This window comes from Ylistrum balloti, unplaced genomic scaffold, assembly GCF_031769215.1.
Source record: "Ylistrum balloti isolate Yb309-2 unplaced genomic scaffold, AGI_CSIRO_Ybal_v1 Utg369836, whole genome shotgun sequence".
NCBI classification, from domain to species: Eukaryota; Metazoa; Mollusca; class Bivalvia; order Pectinida; family Pectinidae; genus Ylistrum; species Ylistrum balloti.
Window position 1 is genome coordinate 255,007 of NW_026781996.1, and position 26,870 is coordinate 281,876.

At 36.6% G+C, this 26,870-nt stretch overlaps 1 protein-coding gene across 3 annotated transcripts in view; it reads right to left on the reverse strand.

The window, feature by feature from the left end:
• The window catches only part of LOC132545270 (integrin alpha-V-like), a 101,059-nt gene extending 75,695 nt beyond the window's left edge, over positions 1 to 25,364 (reverse strand). For all 3 annotated transcript variants that reach the window (XR_009554030.1, XM_060208945.1, XM_060208944.1), the window contains exons 1-3: positions 25,008 to 25,364; positions 17,912 to 18,036; positions 14,843 to 14,949 (exon numbers count right to left, since the gene is read on the reverse strand). Coding sequence is in view for 2 of the 3 variants with exons in the window: in XM_060208945.1 (XP_060064928.1) it covers positions 14,843 to 14,949; positions 17,912 to 18,036; positions 25,008 to 25,216 (441 nt within the window). In the remaining variant the exon portion in view is untranslated. The remainder of the gene's footprint in view (positions 1 to 14,842; positions 14,950 to 17,911; positions 18,037 to 25,007) is intronic.
• Positions 25,365 to 26,870: the final 1,506 nt, after the last annotated feature.

Consider the following 26,870-nt stretch of genomic DNA (forward strand, 5'->3'; position numbering starts at 1 on the left):
AATTCTGACCAAACAACTGGTGCTGTATGTATGATATCCCTGCCCTGATAAGATTAACTTTTCACTTTTCTGTTTTAAAGTACTTAACATCTAAATATTAACTGTCAAAGTCTGAAGAAAAATTAATTTAACAGTGCCAACTACTAACATTCTATTGAAAATTAGTATTGATCTTACTTTTAAGTTTAAATGTGCACTTTGATACCTTACACTGTGGAGAGTGATGGAAAGGGGAGATAATAAAATTCAAAAGCAACAGCATGACTGATTGCTGGTGGTATCTATTGATTTCTGAAACTTTGGCAGCAGCATTTTTTCTTTTCTCGGAAAGGGCTTACCTAATTAACATTATTTCATTATTTTTAGGAAAGAAATCATAATGACGATTAAACACATCGGTGACATGTGCGAAAGTGATACAGATTACGTACAAAATGCATGGTTATTGATTTCAGTGATGTGTTTTCCTGTGGTAATTTTATTAATTTCCCTTATACATTTCCAGGTGTTTAGACCAGTACATTTCCTAAGAAACTGTCTATCTGTCAGCAAAATGTACTTATTTAACTCAATTTACCTACAGAGCTGGCCTAGAGCAATAAATTTCTTGTCAGAAACAGACATTCATATAAATTATATATTTCAGCAGATCCAAAATGAACCAAGTACATGTGATGATGCATGCTTCATTATTTGACAGCTCTCACACATTAAAGCTTAGAAAAGATGACTACATTTGCAAAACACGAGGAAAATTGCTCAATTAACCGACACATATAATGTTTGCAGAATATTTACCACTTAAATACACAAAGAAACTTGCCAGCCAAAATATTCAACATTATGTCTGCAAAAAAAAAAAACATTAGTTATATGTTTCAAAAAAAAAAATTAATCTACATGTATATATGAATGTAAACACAATTATGCTGGGTAATGAGGATGAATGCTATAATGCTGTTGCTATGAGAACGGTGGACTGTGTACTACATCGTTAGAGTTGTCTATCTCTCCTGTACACACTCTGCTTGTTAACATGTACATAATATCTTTACCATTCCAGACCTTAAATTCTTAAATACATTTTGTTGTTCTCTTGGGTATGATTTGAACACAGGAATGAAATCTGTCTTTAAGGGGTGAGTAGTGTACATACCAGGATCATGTGACTTTGTTGGACAGGCCAAACTTAAAACATTTTACTGTAAATTATAGTTTCCTGTTTTGTTGTTCCCAGAGTTCCATTCTCTGATTACCTCTAAGGGTAATTAGAAATTGGATATTCATATATATCTATACCACATGCCTCCCCCAACCCTACCCCTCATCAAACCAACACCAATCCATTCCCTACCCCAACCTCCCTACTACCCACATCCTCCACTAGTACCACTCGAATCCCTAACACCTGCCTTGTCCTCCTATATCTCTCTCCTAAAATGCTGTCAACCCTATACCTTTACTGCCATACCCAGATAATTCCATTTCTTTATAACCCACCTCAACCCGCAATCTCTCATTGCCACGCCCAAATAATTCCATCCGATCATACCCCACCTCTTCATTTCCACCACCACACACCCCAAACCCAATACTAACCTCCAATCCCTCACTTCCACACTCAGATAATTCCATCTGATTATACCCAACCTCCCCACCCCAACCCTAAACCCCTCACTGCCACACTCAGATAATTCCATCTGATTATACCCAACCTCCCCACCCCAACCCTAAACCCCTCACTGCCACACTCAGATAATTCCATCTGATTATACCCAACCTCCCCACCCCAACCCTAAACCCCTCACTGCCACACTCAGATAATTACATTTGATTATACCCCACCTCTTTACTTCCATCACCACGCACCCCTAACCCAACACTAACCCCCAAAACCCCACTTCCACATTCAGATAATTCCATTTAATCATACCCGACCTTCCCAACCCAACCCTAAACCCCTCACTTCCACACTCAGATAACTCTCAACCCCTCACTTCCACACTCAGATAATTCATTTGATTACACCCAACCTCCCCACCCCAACTCTCAACCCCTCACTTCCACACTCAGATAATTCCATCTGATTACACCCAACCTCCCCACCCCAACCCTAAACCCCTCACTTCCACACTCAGATAATTAATTTGATTACACCCAACCTCCCCACCCCAACCCTAAACCCCTCACTTCCACACTCAGATAATTCATTTGATTACACCCAACCTTCCCAACCCAACCCTAAACCCCTCACTTCCACACTCAGATAATTCCATCTCACTTCCACACTCAGATAATTCCATCTGATTATACCCAACCTCCCCACCCCAACCCTAAACCCCTCACTTCCACACTCAGATAATTCCATCTCACTTCCACACTCAGATAATTCCATCTGATTATACCCAACCTCCCCACCCCAACCCTAAACCCCTCACTTCCACACTCAGATAATTCCATCTCACTTCCACACTCAGATAATTCCATCTGATTATACCCAACCTCCCCATCCCAACCCTAAACCCCTCACTGCCACACTTAGATAATTCATTTGATTACACCCAACCTCCCCACCCCAACCCTAAACCCCTCACTTCCACACTCAGATAATTCCATCTCACTTCCACACTTAGATAATTCCATCTGATTATACCCACCTCCCCACTCCAACTCTCAGCCCCTCACTTCCACACTAAGATAATTCCATCTGATTATACCCAACCTCCCCACCCCAACCCTAAACCCCTCACTTCCACACTCAGATAAATCCATCTCACTTCCACACTCAGATAATTCCATCTGATTATACCCAACCTCCCCACCCCAACCCTAAACCCCTCACTTCCACACTCAGATAATTCATTTGATTACACCCAACCTCCCCACCCCAACCCTAAACCCCTCACTTCCACACTTAGATAATTCCATCTCACTTCCACACTCAGATAATTCCATCTGATTATACCCAACCTCCCCACCCCAACCCTAAACCCCTCACTTCCACACTCAGATAATTCCATCTCACTTCCACACTCAGATAATTCCATCTGATTATACCCAACCTCCCCACCCCAACCCTAAACCCCTCACTTCCACACTCAGATAATTCATTTGATTACACCCAACCTCCCCACCCCAACCCTAAACCCCTCACTTCCACACTTAGATAATTCCATCTGATTATACCCACCTCCCCACTCCAACTCTCAGCCCCACACTTCCACACTTAGATAATTCCATCTGATTATACCCAACCTCCCCACCCCAACCCTAAACCCCTCACTTCCACACTCAGATAATTCCATCTGATTATACCCAACCTCCCCACCCCAACCCTAAACCCCTCACTTCCACACTCAGATAATTCCATCTCACTTCCACACTCAGATAATTCCATCTGATTATACCCAACCTCCCCACCCCAACCCTAAACCCCTCACTTCCACACTCAGATAATTCCATCTGATTATACCCACCTCCCCACTCCAACTCTCAGCCCCTCACTTCCACACTTAGATAATTCCATCTGATTATACCCAACCTCCCCACCCCAACCCTAAACCCCTCACTTCCACACTCAGATAATTCCATCTGATTATACCCAACCTCCCCACCCCAACCCTAAACCCCTCACTTCCACACTCAGATAATTCCATCTCACTTCCACACTCAGATAATTCCATCTGATTATACCCAACCTCCCCACCCCAACCCTAAACCCCTCACTTCCACACTCAGATAATTCCATCTGATTATACCCACCTCCCCACTCCAACTCTCAGCCCCTCACTTCCACACTAAGATAATTCCATTTGATAATATAACCAAATTCTTGCTTTGGTGACTCATCTGTGCTACACTGGAGATCAAAGTGAACTGAAATCTTGTAGCTCATCTATCAAATTAAGTAAAGAATAGCTTTTGTCAACAAAGTCCCAGCCCCTCACAGATCAACAGTATCTGTACTTTTCTTGATTTGCTTATTTTGGCTGTTCCTAAATTTTTTAATTCGCTAGCAACATACAACACAGAAATGGTACACTATCTGTTCCAATTTCTAAGCCTGACAGAAAGATAACAGGTCATAATACCACTGGTTTTGATTAAGTAGCTGAGAAATTGATATTTGTGTACAATCCTAAAGAAATGTTGAACATCTTTCTGAAGAGTAATTTTGGATACCACTGAATCAGCAATATTCTGTGCAGCTGCCAACATAGTTTTATTAAATTGTACAAAACCATTGGAAGGATGAATATGTTTTCAATGTCTGTTAAGGTATACCTCCCCCACATTCTCAGATGTTTTACAAGCTTTTGTTTGTAGTGACAAAATCATAATTTTTTTTCAATTTTTGAACATTTTGATAAATTGAAATTAAGAAATACTCCCCTACAGTTTCTGAAAAAAGTAAACATTCATAGACAATTGATCAGCCAACTCCCTCAATTTGAATTTACACTCTGAACTGACCGTCCTACATCTTTTATTTTCCATCCTACTGTCCTTTCCTACAGTGTTATTCAAGAAATTTTAATGAAAATTTATCAACATTATATTGAATAAAAGAAAGAGAAAAAACCTACAAAAAAGAAAATGATGACCTTGTAACATGAACTTTTGAAAAGCCACATGGCTTTACAGACATGGAAGGTTGGATATGGTGGGGGGTTGTTTCCACGTGTCCATGTGTGATCCTGACACAGGGTTTTAACATTTTAATTGTAAAATGGGAAACCCAGATGGCAAATTGTGCACATTTTGGACCAAGATGAACACCAGGAACCAGCAGTCATAATATTGTCCTGCAGAGACCGCTATGGTAAAGACTTTGTCAGACAGGCCACTGACAGGTCAGACCTGCTAGCCTAACTAAAACAAGATAAAATAAATTAACAGACACACACTCTCAGTGTCTAATTCCTTCGAACTTTCAGAAACATGCATGAAATTTTGCATGATGCAAGTCTTGATCTGATCAACAAAAGCAATGTTTTCAGAATATTTTCTCCAGGTTGGTAATGCCAATAAAATAGAATTTCTTACAACACAATCAGAAGAACTTACTGGTTGTGTTATTAGGACTTCCATTCTACAAAACTTATATTTTTCATGTAACATGCACAAGATATTAAACTACATATCCATTTTTAATAAGTTAATATCCATATAACTTTGGCAACCTCAGTTTATTATCAAACAACTTTGCTACGGACATACTGTATTTTTTTCTCTGATTTATGTTAAAAGTGTCTATTTCTATACACTGGGAAATACATGCAAGATACATATCCCATGAATAGCTTCCATTGTTACTAAATGTAGTGAGTACCTGAACAATTATAGGAACACTGGGAGGCCCACTCTAGATATACTTACATCTCACTACACTGGTAGTTTACACAACTTCATCAAAGTCAGGAACCTGCCTTACCTACTCAACCTCAAATAGTTTCCATCCAAGTCACAAACAATCCTGAACAATGATTTGGCAAAGGATCCAGGCTGATCATCAGCTGGAGGTAGCCATCACTGTGAAACAACTGTATGCTCTGAATTCTGACACACTCAGAGGAATATGTCTCCCTGTGTTTTATGTTCTACTTCTACTTCATAAAAGATATAAAAACTATTGAACTCACAGGATGACATAATCAAGAGCCACCCCCCAAAAATATGTGATTTGATGATTCGTTCAGTATACAGCTTAAAAAATTAACATGAAGACAATCACACACTCTAATTCTATATATCAAATCTCTACCAGTTCAAAAATCTTGATTTTAATTTCCCTGCTGTGAATTTTCCATTACATGATACATGTAGTAACCAACATTCTTGCACAGTCCACAGATTTAATAGTCAAGAGCTTGTCAGAATAGCATCATGAACATATACTAAAAAGCACCTTCGCTTACATGGATCAGTTGTTCATTCAAAACATATTTGGGATTCCTAATCCCTGCCCAGTCGCCACTTTAGAGATGTTTGTGTCCACCATATAAAACAGTATGTTTGTGCAGCAAAATGCACTGGAAGGCAGGAAAAGTTTCCATTGCAAGCAAGGGTCCACTGTAAGCAGGTAGACCATCTCCAACATGTTCAACTCGAAATGTTACATCATCAGTTAAAATCAATTTTATAAAAAATCAACTATTAACAAAAGGTAAAAGTGGAAATGTTCTCTTATTAGCCCAGCAAATTAGCATTCATGAACTCTCAGAGGTCATCAAATCTTGATTTAAATCTCCGTTTGAATGTAGCTAAATGTTAACTGCAAAGGTAAATGTTGCCGAACATTTGCACGTGAAGGTTAATATCATCACTCCCTGGTAACCCAAGTGACATTGTCTCTCGTCAACTCTGTAGAGGATGGCAATAACCGTCGGCAGTGAAAAGCAGTAATTACGATTTCATGAGGCAGCAACTTCGTCAATTTATGCGTAGAACATACTTTATATTTTTATTTCTGAAATTCTTGGCTCATCCTTTACAGATTCTGGCATTAACAAAAATGACAGGTCGAGATAATACATATACAAACCAGTCTTGTTCATCTACCCCACAAATTTAGTGAGAAGTAAAGGTCAATATGGAAATGAAGGCTGGTTGTGTTTAAAATTCTTTTAAACAAAATATGATCAAAATGCTAACTTGAACTACTCTATGCAGTGCCTTTTATTCTCTGTATTGTTCAAGCTAGGTTATATGATTAACCACATGGACAGAGTCAAGCTAGGTTATATGATTAACCACATGGACAGAGTCAAGCTAGGTTATATTATTAACCACATGGACAGAGTCAAGCTAGGTTATATGATTAACAACATGGACAGAGTCAAGCTAGGTTATATGATTAACCACATGGACAGAGTCTGTGTGTACAATGATGTGGAGTGAGAAGCTAGGTTAGGGAAAAATTAACCACATGGATAGAGTCAAGCTAGGTTATATGATTAACCACATGGACAGAGTCTGTGTGTACAATGATGTGGAGTGAGAACCAGGGAAAAATTTGCAGAGACAGGGTGAGTTGTTCAAAATACTTCAACAATACAGGGTGGGTACAGAAATATCATCTTGAAACCTATTATCTCCTAAAGTTTTATTTGGTAGCTTGTTACAAGATTTGAAATTACAACTGTATACAATGTCGGTGTGCCAACCTTACATTTTATTCCTAAATCACTTTACTCTTTGTGATAGAATTTTAAATGGTTTTATATATGATTTCTTTTAAAAGTACACTTGACTCTGATGTCAATCTTAATTCTCTTGCTTCCTTTTGTTTAGCATATAAATGTATTTAATTATCTAAAAAAGCCAAATTCCTTTTTATCAAGAGATATTTCTGTATTTCTCCCATCTAAATGATTGCCCTCTGCATGAAATTTCCTGTCAAAAATTTTAGACATATTTGTGTAAATTATTTTTGTGTGCCCTTAACAAACAGAAAGTACCATTGTCAAGCAAGGTGAAATATGACTCCTGTTAGTGTTAGGTTTCAAAGTTGGTTTTTTATAAGAAACAAACACTCGTAAACAATATTTAGGGTGACAAATGTCATCAGTGGATTCTTTAGAGTATTGAATTAACAGACTAAAATGCACCAGACACTGAGAGACCTGAGCTGGCACAACTACTCTTCATCATATGCATGACTGCTAGTTCAATTAGTCTCACAGACATACATCAAAGTTACTGCACACATTGTCAGACTGAAAGATTTTCTTTCCTCCTTCAACTTCAAAATATGCCTATAATATAGGCAACATTTCTTTTAAAGAAGCTGGTGCTTTTTCTGTCATGATACAAAAAAAAATCATAAAAAAATATTTTTTCCAGCAAGTCCAACATCAACCGGCAAATTCTTGTACTCACAATGTAGTCAGGCATTTAAAATTGTAAATGAAACAAGGCTAGAGAGGGTAAGATCTTTCCTTAGACAGAAACTTAAGGTTTTTGATAAAAAAAAAAAATGTAATGTGTTCAAACTATTTGAACTGACAAGAGTTAGACCACACCTCAATTTGTGAGGCAATTCAACTTCTTTCAACATTTGATTCAAGCTCATCCCATAAGGACTTAATTGAAAGCAAAATTGTGTCACCTCAATAAAAGGGAGGTAAATATTTGATAAGTTATGAAATATGTGTGACAGGTATTTATTATCATTACAGTCTTAACAGCCTGTCAACACATAAAAGGTCATTAGGGCCATCAACCAGTTAGTAAAACTGCATCATCTGGAAATGCTACAGAAATTTAAATCTTCCCAAAACTTTCATCAGTTAAGTCCAAAATTCAGTGTTATTTGACTTTGATTTTACAGCAGCCTGTACCTTCAGAAACTGAGAAAAAATCAGAACAAAATTTTGGATTTTGCTTCAGCTACAGGAATCAGACTTTCTTAGGTAAAAAATCCCCGACAATTATAATTATTTCAGAAACTTGACTTTGGCCAGTCTACATACTAGAAAATGAATCTTCCCTCAGCCCACTTGAAGCTCCTGACATAACGGAGCCATGTATAAGCTACAAAACACACACTGGGTCCAAGAGCAACCACCTCTTATCATACTATCATCACGTTACTCATCAAATTAATTAATTGTTATCTCCCTTTTCATCAGATAAGTTAATCAGCCAGTCAGATGTTGTTTCAGTCTTAAATGCATCACTCCCATAGGACAACTAGTACTTAATCTTCACTACCAAAATCTCTTGACCGCCCAGAAAAAGCTAGATGAGTGATACAAAACTGACACTCCTGTCTGTTCCCCTACTGATACATGTACCATCCTGTATTTGTTAAGGTTCACATTTAATTCATCATGAAACATGCCTTACTGTAAGATCAATCATTTTCATAGAAGATTGATTTTTCTTGATTTTGTAAATACTCTAAATCAACAGATTCATAAGCCCACAAAGGCAGATTCAAATTTTAATTGGGTGGGTAAGTTTTTAGAACTTTGTGACTTCCAGACAGAAAGTTATCTGATGACATGGATATTATACCACTTAGATATAATTTTTCATTTCTGTGTGAATTTTTTTTAAAAATGTACCTTATCATTCAATTACCTAAATATCAAATTTTGCTAGAAAACATGTGTACTTCTTATGACGTTTTTAAGTATGTGCTGACCGTTCAGATTTGAGAGACATAGGATACTTAAATCAAAATTACATATTCTGAACAAACTTAATAAACTGTTGAACATTGAAAGCTGAGAAAAAACAAGAATTTGAAGTTATTTCAAGATATGAATGAATACAGGTCCTTCAAATCAGCCACACATCTGTAAAATAACTAGGACCCAAGCTCTCTAAATTTCTTACTTCCTGTGGCGTCAGACATAGTGCTATCACTTTACCGTTGGAATACATGGCAAGTACAGTAGCAGCTTTTACTTTACACACAGATATACCACTAATGGCTACCAACTAGTCTTTATTCTAGGAAACAAATAATTTTCCCCAAGAATGGTCGCCACTCCTAAATATCATAGGGCCAGACCATTAGTCCAGACTGGTGCTATATCAAAATATCATTCCGTGTAAACGCTAGAAATTCAGCAATAATAATCATAATGATACATGTAAATATATTTGAAGATGTACAAAAGAAAGATTTCTCTGATAAATATCAGCCCAAATCTGGTAATAAACCCTTCATTATAGACAATGTTTACAGGGAAATTATATTCCAATGATATTTCATTGTCTTGTAGTGTGGGTATCCCTTCACTTCAATATGTTGGCCCCTTGTTGTATTGAAGGGTAAATAGTGTATTATTCTATGTCATAGATTTGTGTGCCTTATAGTATATCATCTTTTATAAATATCATATTACCTATTGTGTTTATCTTCAACTACACCCACTTCAAGCAACTATTGTAACCTTAGACTCAAAAGTAAGAGGGTGGTCTTATCACAGGACAGTACACACAAATCAAAAACAAATATAAGCTGAATCACAAATTTGAAAATACCAAGATTAAAACTCAAATAATGCTATGACAAACTCTCAGGAAAATATTACCCGTGATTCTATTGGCCACTTCAGAACATTTAACTTCCATCAGAAATCTACTTGCAATATACATGGCAAATTCACAATTTAAACCAATACCATCTAAAGGAGAAAAAACTAAGAAAGTCAATTAATGTGTTTTAAGACTGAATTGAATGAGATTTTTATCTTTTTATTTCTTTTTTTTTCAAATCCTCATGTTTATTTTTCCACCTTTCCTTCAGTGTATTTGTAACTTATACACTTCAGCTCCGTGAACACAGTCACTTTGGTTGATCTGAGTGACATGAAGAACTCCATACGATTGTGAAAATCGAATTTCATGTGTCTACACTTTGCAGTTTATTTCCAAGATTTCGATTTTGTCTAGAATTTATCACTTGAAGCAACTAAATTTAAAGCAAACCAGATTTTATTTCTGCGGAAGTGTTTTGATTATTGTCCCCTGAGGACTGAAACTCTTGTTTGGAGCAAACTGTGTCTTGACATCCGACAGTCATACATCATCGTATTGTACAGGGTTTGCCAACAAAAATTGTCATGTGTAATCTGCAATTTCCTTCCAAAATATTTAAATTCATTTAAAATGCTACTGAAATTTTTTATACAATAAATCATATCACAAACAAGAGGTAAAGTTCTTATGATACAAAATCAATGAAAACAGATGTGGAAATTTCTGATCTATGAAAGACTTCGAAGGTTAACAGGTCATGTGATTGATTCCGGCAGTTCTCAAGGAAGCCACAATCGGAGCACTAGCATGCAATAAAGCAAGACTTGAGGAAGACGTTTTATAACCAGACTTATACATTCCTCGGCCCTATATCAAATATTGCAGATCAATACTTTCTAGGAAAAAACATGTCTACACAATTACAATAATTTGTTTAGCCTTACAGGTATTATTTCTCAAAAAGAAATTGAACCTGTCACTGCAATAGAACAATTGGACACACATAACGTAGTCATGTATTTAGCTAACTTCTGAGTTGTTAAACTTGGCTCAAAATATCAACTTGAAGGCATACATTAGTACCATAATAATGTGTTTTAAAAATCATTTTCTATAACAAGGATATAAGTGTTTAAAACATCATTTTCTATAACAAGGATATAAGTGTTTAAAACATCGTTTTCCATAACAAGGATATAAGTGTTAAAACATCATTTTTTATAACAAAGATATCAGTGTTTAAAACATCCTTTTCTATAACAAGGCTATAAGTGTTTAAAATATCATTTTCTATAACAAGGATATAAGTGTTTAAAATATCACTTTCTATAACACGTAGATTGCCCTTAGATCCCTACCTCAAATCCCTACTCTAACCTGTTACGGAGATATTTCAGTGAAGGATGGATGTTGTCATCATATGCTAAATCATTCACAAAAATAGAGTTTGATAAAAGATAACAAATGCCATGTTCTTCCAGTAAGTGTAAAAGCCCAATATTCTGTCTGTTTTGTTTACGAATTAAAAAGTTTATAAATAAGGATATCCCTTAGATTTGTTTACAAATCACAATTAGAATAATTTTAAGTTTTTCACTTTGCAGTTAAGAATCGTTTAAAAATCACAGCTTAACAAAGGAAAACCTGAATTGTTTGACTATATATAGATTTACAATACAAAGAGAACGAGATTCAACGTCCGGTCTGGAAGATATCAGCAGTCTTCATAGGATGGATTCCTATTGGAATACAGGAGTTCGGTTCAAAGATGTGTAAACAGCAAATAAAGAGGTCCAGACAACATTGGTAGGAAGAATTAAAACTGTTTAATAGTTGACAGGTTTCGGCATATTAGGTATACCGTCCCCAGAACAGAGTAACTTTTCAAAATACTGGACTTGTATACTAATTCTTCATACGGATGTTGTCTGGTCCTCCATGTTTGCTGTATAAAAAGGTTTGTTCACAAATTGTGTCAAGGCAAGCTGAACATAACAGTGGTGTGGAAATTTACAATCTAAAGGAAATACACAAGTAGTTTCACTTGATGTTTAGTGTGCTGACTTCTAGTTACATGGTATATTTTTTGTATATCATACCTCATGCACAGTGACTTCTTCCTATAAATGTCTGCTTGTGTCCAAATGCAGTATTTGGGGGACATCAAAAAAGACTATCAGAATCGTACATCTATATCTGTTAATGCTGGTAAACAAACACAGCTCTATACAATATTTCCTGAAGCCTTAATTATCATCTTTAACATCTATTCGAAGTGCTCCCCTATGTTTCCCCCTGTCCATGTTAATGTTAAACTGGTACAGACCGTTCAATCTACTCCCATCTCCACATAGGAAAAACTGCTTTATTGTTTTAGAAAATGTTATGGCGCCGTTCCACAGCATCTGATGGGAAATGTTAACATGTTTTATGGTTCAATTCCCATTTAACTGCTCTTAGTGAGAAAGACTTCATAAAATAAAGAGGTAGTGTGTGTAAAAATTGAAACAAATATCGTATACATATGTCTACCAAAAAGGTACCGATAATGTGTTTGTGTGTGTGTGTGTGTGAATGTTCCATAAAATACTACATCACATTTGTCAGGGGAAACACTGTTACAGCGAAAGTAATGTAACAATTTATATCACTCAAACTTCAAGACAGGAAGTTATATATAGGATGGAAAAGTTATTAAAGTATAACCATGAAGATGATGCTTAGTCTGACAGTGATCTGTTTACACTTATTTATAGAACCCCCTATATGTGGAAGAATGTGCACCATTAGACAGCCTGCCAACTGGACCAACACTAGGATTTAAATACAAGGATATATCTTATTTTAGCCACAGACCAGTCACAAAAATTTCTATCTAAGCAACATACATACATCTCACCACATCTACTGTATACCACAGACTTACATATCTATATATATCTCACCACATCTACTGTATACCACAGACTTACATATCTATATACATCTCACCACATCTACTGTATACCACAGACTTACATATCTATATAAGTCTCACCTATCTACTGTATACCACAGACTTACATATCTATATAAGTCTCATCACATCTACTATATACCACAGACTTAGATATCTATATACATCTCACCACATCTACTGTATACCACAGACTTACATATCTATATACATCTCACCACATCTACTGTATACCACAGACTTACATATATATATACATCTCACCACATCTACTGTATACCACAGACTTACATATATATATATACATCTCACCACATCTACTGTATACCACAGACTTACATATCTACATACATCTCACCACATCTACTTTATACCACAGACTTACATATATATATATACATCTCACCACATCTACTGTATACCACAGACTTACATATCTACATACATCTCACCACATCTACTGTATACCACAGACTTACATATATATATATACATCTCACCACATCTACTGTATACCACAGACTTACATATCTATATAAGTCTCACCACATCTACTTTATACCACAGACTTACATATCTACATACATCTCACCACATCTACTGTATACCACAGACTTACATATCTATATAAGTCTCACCTATCTACTGTATACCACAGACTTCCATATATATATACATCTCACCACATCTACTGTATACCACAGACTTACATATATATACATCTCACCACATCTACTGTATACCACAGACTTCCATATATATATACATCTCACCACATCTACTGTATACCACAGACTTACATATCTATTTAAGTCTGTAAATCTTCCCAATTTTATTCCTAACTGCAACAACTTCTTTCTTTCTCCTTTTTTGAGATTAAAACATCACCACTCTAATAAATAGAATTGTCCATAAAGACGTTTCATATGCACTTTTGGGGTGGTCTTTATACACAGGTTTAATTTTTCTTACAATTTTACCAACTCATGCCAAAATTTAACACAAAGTCAATGACAAATCAATATGCAGAACCATTTTGATTTATCAAACTAGCAAGCACAACAAGCATCAACAAAAAGGTCCAAAGAACAGGTCAAATACTGACATTATCGTAATGTTAAAACTGATCTATTTGATAATAGTGTCTTCAAATTTCTCAAAACCCATTTAAAACTCTAGAATTACCCAGAGTTATCCTGTCCGAGTCAATAGCAACCATGTCACCACTTGAATATGCACTACATTTTCCAGTCAACCAAATTTGTCCAAATTTCTTTCCCTTTGTTTCAATCAGACAGTCTTGACAAAAGCATACAATGATTTTCTTTCTCTTTGTTTCAATCAGACAGTCTTGACAAAAGCATACAATGATTTTCTAAGAGTTTACTATTACAGGAATCTAGAATGTTTCTACTTCATTAGATCAGATATGACTCTGACAACAATCACAATTAAACTGCAAGTCTCACATCTTTAAGACAACCAGTTTCCTCTTCCTGATATGATGTATGTTCGATGGGTTTATTGCCCTGTGAACAGCCAGGGTCATTTTCAGGTAGGGTCTCCTAAAAGTAGCTAGTGGCTACCTCACTGAACATACCCGGCCAGTCGCATTCCATCCAAGCTGAGCAAAGTGTCTTCCCCAATGAAAATAAACATGACAGCACAGACAAGTCTGTTTTTCAGTTTCCTTTAGAAATAACTTCTTTGACTATCATGGGACCACAGATATTTTATATCTACCTGAGGTTATGTTGGCCAATTGTCTTTTGATGGAGCCATCAACAGCCCCCTCAAGAAACTCCATTACGTATTTATGTACAATCTAAAAAGAACTACATGTTGATTAGACAAACAGTTCTTAACACAGGTATATTTATCAGTACTTACCAAGATGTGTCCATCATTTCCAGAACTTGCCACTGTTGCACCAAACCACTGGTGTGATTTATCTTCTATTGCTAAATATACTGAACCATTAAATTGGTTAGAGTTACCTGTGGGGAGAAAAAGTTTGTTAGTTACCCGATAATGTTGCAATTTACCTGTGGGGAGAAAAATCTTGTAAGTAAGCATCAAATGTTGTTATTCCTGTGGGGAAAAATGCTCCTTAATTATTGGGAACTGGGATAACTTGTGTTTCCTCTGGTTTAATACTGGTAGATGTCCATTATTGTTACAGACGTAAGTACACATTTAAACTAGACATCTTTCTCTGTCAAAGTCAGCATCTACTGTCTTGTGTTTGAGACTTACCAAATTAGCATGCAACTAAGTTAATGTCAATTTCACTGGAAATTGGATTCAGTTTTTATCTTAGGCTTTAATGATAATATATATGTATAACAAACCTTCAATAGTTAAAAAAAAAGTATTGCACTCCTCAGTAAACTTTTCTGAATTATACTAACCTCTACAATGTTAAGAAACATTTAAGGATATGACCTAATAAGGAAATGTAGAGACAAATGTGTATTTTAATGAACTTCTTGTTCTATATTTAACTATTTATACAAGGACAGTTTAGTTGTTGTCAAAGCAATTTAATTTCAATAATTCCTTGAAAGAATTTTTAAAAAGACATGTAAAGCTAACTAATTTCAATCTATCAAAATAAACAGCATGCACACTATTTATCATGTACGATAAAGTTGATTATTTTATATGATTCGGAACAAATGATACCAGAACACAGCTACTAACGATACCCTACAGAAATTACTGGTACAATGCATTTAAGAAACACTTAAAAATCTCACTACATCCACTTGAAATTGATAGCCAGGTTAAAGTAATGGTTCTTTGCCCTCTATGATATAAGGTCAATGAAAACACTCAATTTTCATTAACCGCAAACTCAAATTTCCTTCCTGAAAATGACCTCCAAATGTCTGGTTACAATTACCTCCATTTAACTGAAAAAAATGTTGTGAATTTTGCTTTTTGAACATTAGAAAATTTTCAAATTTCATTTTTTGTTTTCTATAGAATACTAGATTTTTGTTAGGATTGTTGAAACTGCAAAAAAATGTATTATATTTTCATAATTTGCAGCTGTCTTTTCTTACTTTGGCTAACAATACTTCATGATAGCGGGACAGCTGTGGAGCACTTCACAGCAGGCAGGGAGGCAGTTGTTGTGGTCACTGGCCCATGTCCAGCCTCATCAAAAAAGCTTGCTTTTTGTTACAGTAGTCACTGAACCATGGCAGAGTTCTGAACCACCATATGCCAGTGGAAATGAGGCGTCTTTTATGACCTTACATTGTGATTATTTTATAGCCGTCCACCGGACAAAAATACTATCAATCGTTTTTGACCATCAATTTATAACTAACTGAACAGAGGCAGGATTCATCGTAAAATCTGTGATAACATTATAATTATATGATGTCATGAGACCAGTCAGTGTCACCTATCAGATCTGGAAACACTGATAATATAAAGATTAACAAGGGGTCAAATTGTAAAGAGTTCAGAATTTCAATACTATGGAACATGCATTCAAAATTAGATCTATAAAAGAAAACTGTGCCAGGTCTGAATTTCAAAATTCATTTAAAGATCCCATTTATCCACGTCTTAGAAAGATAAGCAGGATTCATTTTAAATAGGAATCTAATTTTGTTTGCGAAGTCATCTTTACTTCATCGATTTGCACACTGGCTCTACCAGCAAACTAAAAAGCACATTTCAACAGAATTGGAAAAACAACATGCCCACGTATTGCAGTATAGATATTGAGCACTCATAAAACAAGTCAGTATTTCCTGACCTGTGCTTAAAGGCTTTAATGCATAGGGACTATTGGGCCATGTGACGACCCTTATATTTGTCTAGCCAGTCCTAACTTGTTGCCAGGCTGTACTACAAATGTTTGACACACAATGTAGCATAAACACCAATGACAATTTATGGAAGTCCCAGGTATTACATCATAAAATATTTCATAACACAAAAAGGGTCACAAAATACAGGGACTTGCAATGGTTAATACGTAATATTGCCATTTTATCACAGTCCTGTCTTGTATTTTTTCATACATATCCTAAATAATTATGACATATTTGGGTAAACCTACTGGTCTGTGCAATCATTATTCTCTTTAATGCCTCCAGTGTTAAGGATTGCAAAAGAATGTGAAACATATATATGAAGTACATGATACATATATACACGATTACATAACATACATGACATGAATATACACTTTTATTACAGGAATGTACATATAAAGGGCAATAAAAACGAGAGCAGGCTTTTAGGGGTATACCCAAAAAGTTTCTAAATACAAATTTTTTGACACAAGCTAGCTAAATTGTAATAAATTGTATATATATATATATATGTGGTATTCATCACTGATTCATGACTAGGTGTAGTTACAATGTATCATTGCATTTTCAAATACATACACATTTATATCACAGAAGTTATAATTTTGTTGGTCTGGATCATAAATGGTGAGGGAAATCCCCATGTACACCCCCATGCAAATAAGCCTTAGTAGAGTTCATTAAATATCTTGTGTAATATGTTTTGCTAAGTCACATGACTCATTCAAAACTTTTCATGAAATATGTATTATCTAACTTTTAATCACAACTATTATACATATTAATTACAATGTAGTTCACACATCTTGAACACATAAATGTCTGATTTTATCCTGAATTCATTCAACTTTTCTCTGCTAGTTTATATTGCCTCCAGTCAATATGTGTTATATCTGAAGATCTCGGAGAGAGTGTAAACAGACCTCCAAGTTAATATATAATATGATAACTTGTAACCCATGCTTGTGCAGTGAAATAAGGGTCATGAAGTACAGGAACTTACAAAGATAAAAACGTAAAACTGCTATTTTATCACAATCATGTCTTGTACTTTCATGCATTTCCTAAATAATCATGACATATTTGGGTAGACCTAGCGGTCTGCGCAACCATAGCATCTCACCTCGCTGATCAAATGGAATCATAGAACAGTTATCGGCCGTGTTGTTAGCTCGACACCTATAGACGGCGCCACCTCTGATAATACCAGCTTGTTGTGTGGCTGCTGTAGGTGAACCAACCAGAAGCCTGTAACGGAAATATAACAAAATTACACCTGTCGTAGCAAATACGATAAGCAAGGACTTATTTGTCTTTATTTATTTATTTTGTTTTTTACATCAAGCCAGAAAAATTATCGTTCGATAAGATGAAAACATGTTTTTTTCAGACAAATAAATATTTTAGGTTGCATTCAACAATTTTCAAAGCTATTAGCCTATGCTAACTGTGATAAATCGAACGAGACCCAAAATATCAGTCAAGAGTCAACACCAAAATCGGAAGTTGAAGTCGCTGCGGTCATTTCCGGTGGAGACAAAGTATTGTTTTAACAAGTTCTATTTTAGACCTGTTTCTATATATACACGCAAACATCGCGTTAGCCATTTCATAAACTTTGTTAACGTCATTACCAAGAGAACCGCCTTGGCTAGTGTTTGCCGTTCTCCTTGTGTATTCCCACAAACCTTTCAAAAGGTATAGATCGTTTCTTTTTAAAGAAGAAAATGCTTAACAACCGCTCAAATTTTACGTCACAAAAATAGGAACATCTGTCTTCAAAGGCATACTTTTGTAGACGGTTTTACGTGTATTGAGGCACAACAACTGAATACATGTAATCGGTCACCCGTTGGGTTTATCCTCCTTTAAATTGTAATCCTTTTATGACGTATACATGCTCAGCAACAATAACGGACCATAAGCGATTTAACGGAATGCAGCACTGCTATCTAGAATCACGAACTTCATAACAGTTAAGTTTCAAGTACTGTAAACAAATAACATATCTTTCACTTGGTTATGATTTTGAAAAAATAAATATACTTTTCTTGATACTTAATGCTGATTGTGAACAAGAAATCTTCTGTCATGGTGTAAATTGCTACGGAGTTGTTGATTTAAGTTTACAAATAACGTGAAACTTGATTACATTGATAATCAACGTCGGCAGTTCTCTTGACCAGGTATAATGTTCTGTTCGCTAAAAGTACAATATATATGTGTGTGCGTGTTTCGTGTGCGAGATTGTAGTCTGCACGCGCCACCAAACATGCGCACGTGCATGTCCAACTTTGTTTACCTCCAGCACGCATCTGGTATCCAACACGTGTGTGGCAGGTGTCTTTTTGAACAGGCATATCAGATATCAATATCTCGTATAATATATATGTATAATATACGAGTATGCAACAAGTGGTACAGACATATTTAATACGGTCAAAACGCACGTACAGTTCGACTTTACCTGTAAAGTAAATACTTGCCTGGAAGGTGTCGGTTGACATAAACGTTGCTTGTGATGTTTTCGAGCTCGTGATTGAATCATGCAGTAACTACTGCGTCGGGGTCTTTATTTCTTCAAACGTACCGGTAGCGACTAATAGGTGGAGGCTTTTTAATTTGATATTTTAAATGTTTACCTTCCGTGACCAGCTTTCGTTATATAATAACATAACGCAGCTGCTGTATTAGTATTACACGGCATACGGTTACTATTGTGAACAAAGATGGCTGTTATACTACAAACACGGAGGATCGTGTTAAAGTTATTATAAATAAAAATGTGGGGGAAATTGGTCATGGTTTTGCAATGACAAATTGCCAAGCCAATACAAAGCCGATAATAAAAATTTCGATTGGACACTACGAAATGGTTTTAACTAACCTTAATAATCAACTTTTGTAAAATTAATATCAAGCTGCGTCAAGGCATGTTTTTCATGAATAAGGAAATTGATTGATATTGGCACGGACTTGGATACGGAATATCAGATTGGAATAATTTCACGTGTCGGAGTCCGAGCGAGCATGTGGCTATCGTTAACCGGACAACAGATATAATCCATTCTGTTGTATAATCAACTTCAGTTTGATTCATTATGCGACTTTAAACCAGGGCTGTCGAGCGTGACAGAATTACTCTTTGACACACCAGCTTCTATTACATTAATGAGATATTAGTAATATCGCGTCATTTGTTCGTTATTGGTAACAATAGAAAAGTTCCACATCATCGCCTCGATCTGGACCTCCGAACCTCGTCATCACAGATCTGACAACGACGGCATGTATAATAAGCAGAAGGGGCAACAGCCTTGGGCAGGGGTACGTCATCCTTACGAGATCCGGCACGTGTTGAATGTCAACAATAGGGGTCTTATATCTTTGTCCCCTCGGGCTCCAGAGCACACGTTACACGCTGTTCTAGTTACTATGGATTCTGGCATGATCAGCAAGACGGGTGTATCTCTGAACGCTAACAGCTTGAATCTCCCTAAAGGCCCAATTGTTTTAAAAGAGAATATAGTATTTTTCCTTAAAGTAATGTCAGTGCCAACAGGTTAATTTACATGTAAAACCTTACCTGTTGGTTTCAGCAACGGAGACACCAGGAGTAGATTTAACTCCATTAATGTCATTTTACAACCATGTCCATAACTGATTTACACTACAAATATCGATTATTCGAAATCTCTAATTGACAAGGAGGATGTGCATCCGAAAAAGATATAAAAAATGAGCATTATTTGTCAAAAATTGTACAATATATTGTCATTTTAGACTATGACTCCGTAAATATTCTCTGAAATGTAAATCTTGGTGGTATTTGAATAAATCTTGGTGACATTAAATCAGCCGTACATGTATTGCTGTAATTTTATCTACTCGTGACTAGTAATGTAACAGTGACCTATGTAAATGATGCGTTGAAGGTCATTTGTGTTTTCATGCCTGTACGTACATTCAGTGCCAATAGATAGAAGTTGGCTTATGCTGTTTTTCCTTATCATCAGCAGTATTGTAATCAAATGAAATTCTGCTTATTCGACAAAACAAACATTTTCGCTCCGTTGAGTCCGTGATGGTTAAAACAGTTGTCACTTGATATTCAAAACGCATAAATCTTGTTTCCGCTCGTCCATATTTTTCCATTTTCTCTAATCCGTCATACATTGCCCCTGTATCATACCATACACTTGATCCAAACACTGTCTGTCTGTCGGCATTGGACCTTACGCCATACTTGGCAGTAACCTTGTCATGGGTGAATATGACTCGATTGAAATTCGTAAGAAAAGCCAGAATTAAACAAACAAACACGTCAGAAAATCAAATAAAAAATTGAGAACATGTACTTATTTTTTGGCAAGAGTAATCAGGCTATGTTTTGGGATGAGGAGGGAACGCAACCGGATTGATTTATGGTACGGATGCTGAGCATACAAGGTGGTCTTTTATCGAACCCATCACATTCTTGATATCTGCCAAAGCAAGGAGCGCAATCGGCGCCATTACATAGAGAAATTACATATCGGTCCGGTTCACACAAAATATCGGGTGGTGATTTAACGCGTTGTAGCGTGGTTGAACCTTCCAATTTTTTCGTATTTTTTTTTCTCTTAACAATACGTCTTTCTCATTGAGGGTGAATCGTTACGGACTCATATATATCCCGGCTTGTGTCTTTAGTTCAATGACCCTCCACCAGATGGCGAGTAACATTATCGGCATTACATACGTACATATCTATGATGATAGATATCTGATGATGATTTCATTTTATCGTAAAACCGCTTTATTAATGTTATGACAGATAATATGGCCATTATCCTATTGTATAAGATACAGTGGTCAAGCATGTTTAAACACCAAGGGATACAATTCTTACAATAAAATATTGTAATAGGCAGCATACACCCTTAACTCTATGCTACACATATAACCGGAAATATGTGTAATGCATTGCGTACTAATTCATTTCGAAAGAGTCATGACTTTTACACAGATCTACATGAATACATATTTGTTGTTGTGTCTTGATGAGTGTCACATGCCAAAATCGTCCATGACATGGGCTGGAAGGAGGCCAGACAGTTTTTTTTTTAAACAACAACCCCTCCCCCATCTCCGTAGTGAATCATAATGTACACGGGATCGCACCCGCACCTTTGTATATAAACAGCCAAACTATTCACGTCACAGGTGTGTAGCAATGTTTATCGTACAAGTGCATAGTCATCGTATAGATGTAAGAAGTTGTATTACTAAAAGGTATTATTCATAAACAGCCATTTCAGTTTGCCTATTATATTTATCAGCTATACACCCCCGCGTGCGTCTACTAAATGTATTGTGTATGAAAAAGTTCGACCAGAGTAGACCTCGAGTGAGGGCGTCTTATGTGGTCGAAGAGGGCTTGAAACCCCCCAGTAGGTCTCAATATCCCCTTCAAAAGAGGCGTAACACACACCAAACTGATGTGATCCTTTGCGGGAACTAGTGACACACGCCCTCCTAACAGTCACTGGTCACCAAGACCCAGTCGGCCCACTTATCACCACACGGTCAGTTTCACAGCCCGAGGTCACATACCTCCCGTGGTTTTACATTACGGAACTCACAGCTCTATTTACATACATTACATTAATCATTTTCTAATTTACATAGCTTTGTCAACAAAGCTAGCCCGTGGGTACGTGAATGGTTCTAGGCATATGGCAGTATCAACGTAGCATCACCGCGGGAGACCTTTGGGCATTTCCGGACGCGGAAGCTACAAATAAAGTACACATATCTCTACAAAGAAACAATGCGTTTGGAGATGCACTTTTATTCAGCAACGATTTATTACTTGGTATATACAGAACTGAGCCACATAATTTTATCATTAACGAGGAGGTTGTCTAACATGTTTGCCAAAAATTCTAAATTATTTGTAAGTCGCATTGATCTCCCAAAACCTTGTATTGCATCGTTTTTTATTTGAACAATGATAACACACGTTATATGCGTCGCTGATTCGGACAATGCATATTGTTTTTAATGGTTCATTTGTCAGGTCAATGTCATCAGTCACAGTTCTCCCCAAAAAATATTCCAGCGTATACGGTAGGCCGGGGCAGAAACCGATCAGGGGGGAGGGGACAAGGTAAAAATATGTCATAATTTCTTAATTAAAAAGAGACCATCGGTGAAACGATACCACTACACTATCTCTGACGTAATGAAAGACGTCATGATTTTGTCAGTAAAAAAAAAATCGTCAATAAATCGTCGCGTATTTTAATTGTTGACGAAAGAATTAATGTTAAAATTTATCAACGTAACATTTATTGGAATAGGAAAATCGTGCAAAAGAATTGTTTTACTAGATATAAATGAAATGAGTTCAATCAAGTCAATACACCATGTACGTGTCTTGGCTCGACTGACATGAATTTCTGGGCACGGCATTCCTCCATGTTCTGACTATTTCTTTTTAATGTGTTTTGTACGGATCCCCAAATACAGAAAACCGGGTGCTAGCAAGGCAAGCCCAAGAGAAATGTACACATAAAATTCGACATTGATGTATTATACAGTAAACGAAAGCTAAAGCACCGGTGACAAGAGTATTATCCCGGGGGTTGGGCGTGAAGTTCTGTGATGTATGAGGTGTGAGGAAAGCAGTGTCACCACAGCGGAGGACAGTCAATCACCCCCATTAAATATAGACTTCTGACACGAAGAACGTCTTCCACGTTATGTAATTCATCCTGTGATCATGTTTCATGAATGATTCTGAGCTGACGTGGACCAATATACTTTCTTTGTACAAATACAGGCAATTCTTTATAAAGCAGGTCCAGATGTGACAGCATTCGTTAACCTCTTGTGTCCGGGGTACTCTATTTTTCATTGAGAAAAAGTACACAACACCTTCAGCTCTATAAAAACTGCAACATATACTTAAGTAATTATCCGTTTACTAAGTACTCAACTAAATTAATTGACGATTAATAACTATTCTGCAATTTTCAGCTTATGTTATGGGTACTTCTATTTATCTTGCTCAACTTGTCTAACGTGTGGATTGTAGGACACTCCGTTACTTAATACACTTCCGTTGTTAAAGGGTTGCTGAAGCTGACGTAATAATGAACTACCGATTTACTTGAGACGCCTAGGACTGTTTTGGTATTTATAAAAATACTTGTCGACACTCCTTCATGATGACGGCTTATAACTGTGATGGAGAGGTCCAACAGCTTCACCATGTCTAGACTTATTTGTAAAGTTCCTTCGTGCTAATTTACAAGTACCAGAGAATCGTATTGCGGAGAATTACAAGCACTAGGCGGTGTTGTTTCTCTAGTTTATCAAAATGGTGGATAAACTGAGTTGTTGTGTATCATATCATTTATTCCTTGTTCAAACCATGACCAGCATTAAAGATACGAAATATTTCCACTAACACATTATTATTATTATTATCGAAGTCTGTGGTCAACGTACCTATCCGTCTGTCTTGCATCCGTTCAAACCTCTATCGCATGGCCATATCGGACAGATTTAAAAGTACACATGTACATGTATATAGGAGTAAGTTATTTCTTTATATTTATTTCATACAGTATATTGAATTGCAATTGGTAACTTTCCCCTGCCTTCAAATGTCAGAGAGATTTTAATCTTACTGCTGATAGGGTTTATTACTTTTCTACAATAAAGAGTGTATTGAAGCTAAGAGAGAATATTTAAAGTAATTGGAAAATTATACATGTCGATCGAGAGCGCCCCGAACGGGCACACATACAAACGTCTACAGTAGCCTAGTGTGTGTTATAGCGTCGGCTATTTCTCAGCCTTAATAGAATATCTGCGCGGATGGTAAAACCCTCCTACAAAACTACACGATAAAGTCAAATTACCACCGATCAAGATTTACGGAGTGCGTGGCAACTTTAAAACGATTTGGTTTACAAATTAGCGGATGTAACAAAACGCTGGACAAGTTGATCATTCCCCGAGCACCAAGCATTGAATTGGAATATTTTCTGCGAGTAACTTATATGGGAAAATAACAAGTAAACTTTCTTTTACTCCAAATAAAAGATACACAGAAGTCTGTCTGTGCTTGTGAGAAAAATTTTGAGAGAAGTGGAGTATGGGGGAAATTTGGAAGGGGAAATTGGTGGGTATAGGGGGAGGGTGAAGGGGGGTGTCTTATGTCTTACCATCCCTCTCCTTGATCGACGTGTTGAGCTACAGAAAATCCAAACATACTCCCAGGGGTTCCAGTCCGTACATCAGGAAACTCCACTTCCAAGTTAAATCCTCGCGTTGAGTCAATGAAGAGGAGTAAAGCACATAAAAACACACAAATTACCATTTTAAACGTATATCTCAACCTTATAAACATATCGGTTCCACACAAAACACACATAATATCCAAACTCAAGAAAGATGAACTTCCAAAACTTTTCACAATCGAAATTATCACAATTAACACCAGGTATGAATATATATTAAATCTCCCAAACTTCCTTTGTTGGTTCTAAAAATACTTTTTTGACGTTTTAAGACGGTAAGATCCACATCTTGGTAGCTTCCAAACAGCTTCTGTACCATGAATGTATCTCACTAGCACTCCATCGCCAAAACTTTGGATCGGTCCATTCTTTCACCAGCCAAGGGGTTGCAGCGTCTACTAGCTGATAGGTGTGATAAGCCAAATATAGGTAAGGGGATCCGTTTGTGTAGCCGTTCGGATAGATCTCTGACTCATTCATAAAGAACACAGCATGCTAGAGTGGCGCACGTAACTTTTCCCGCTGTTTTGTGATACTAGTGTGCGATATTGTGGATTAAATTGTGTATATGCCGCTTTGTACCATTTCCGGAAGCGACGTATACACGACTGGACCAATGATATTAATAAAACACGCTAAAGGTTAAAACGCGCTCACGTGCCTCCGGTATCCTCGGTAGGGAGTAAGATGAGGGATAGGGCCAGTTGGGATGTACACAAAGACATCTCCTTGTTTACATTAAAAATTGATTGATAGAGGACACGACTGAAGTGTATTGGTGTATGTATCGGGATTAGAGAGAGCCTTGCCCAGACTTATTGTATTCGATCGTTCATGCCTGAATGGACCACTGTGATATCACAGGCAGATCGGCATTGGATCATTGACATCGAATTTTATCCGCACACAAAGGCATTTTTATATAACATCTTGCCGTAAATTAAAATACTATGAAATATATACGAAACTTACATCTGAGTGGGTATTTCACATGGACTCGAGGTCTGGTAGTTTTATAAAATCGACATTGGTTTCTTTTCAACACCATTTGATGTATTGATGATCCGAAGTGTTCAGAATTTGATACCTAACACTTGGAAAGAAAATAGTCGGTCCTAATAATCTGACGAGATTTTAATTTAGCTACTCGAATCATTCATTTTGCAAAGAGGTATTTTTTCATGTCAGTATGAAAATAAAAAATATTTGTATCAAAGCTTAAATAAAAAAGATTTGTTTGTTTTTATCACACTGTGAACAGCCAGCATCATTTGAGGCGATGTCTCCTCGCAGTATGCAGTAGTGGGAGAAGGCGGATGGGAGGAGAGGGGGAAGGGGGGTGGGTGGAGGGAGAGGGAGACACAAGGTAAAAGTAGAGATGTCAATATAATAAGACATGGGGCGGATGCCCTCACGTGATACAAGTTACATAACTACTTGTGTAGTTAACATAATAATGTGCAGCCACCTACGTAAACACTTGTAACTGTCACGAACCATCGGTAATCAAACAACTCCATATGAGACTTGACGAAGTGACGCGGTTACCATGAACATTTCAACGATTTATTTATTTCATGTATTTTTCAACAACTGAAATTCATATTTATTGTGTAGTTGGAGACGTAATAATGTGTTATTACTCATTTCGATTGGTTTTACCGGCCTGAAGTAGCATGATATTCTGACATAAGCCTGTGATTTGTTGTCATTGTAACCGGCCATGTTTTGAATTTCTAACCGAGACTCCCGTTTAAGATTTGGCATTATTGCGTCATGTTATATGAC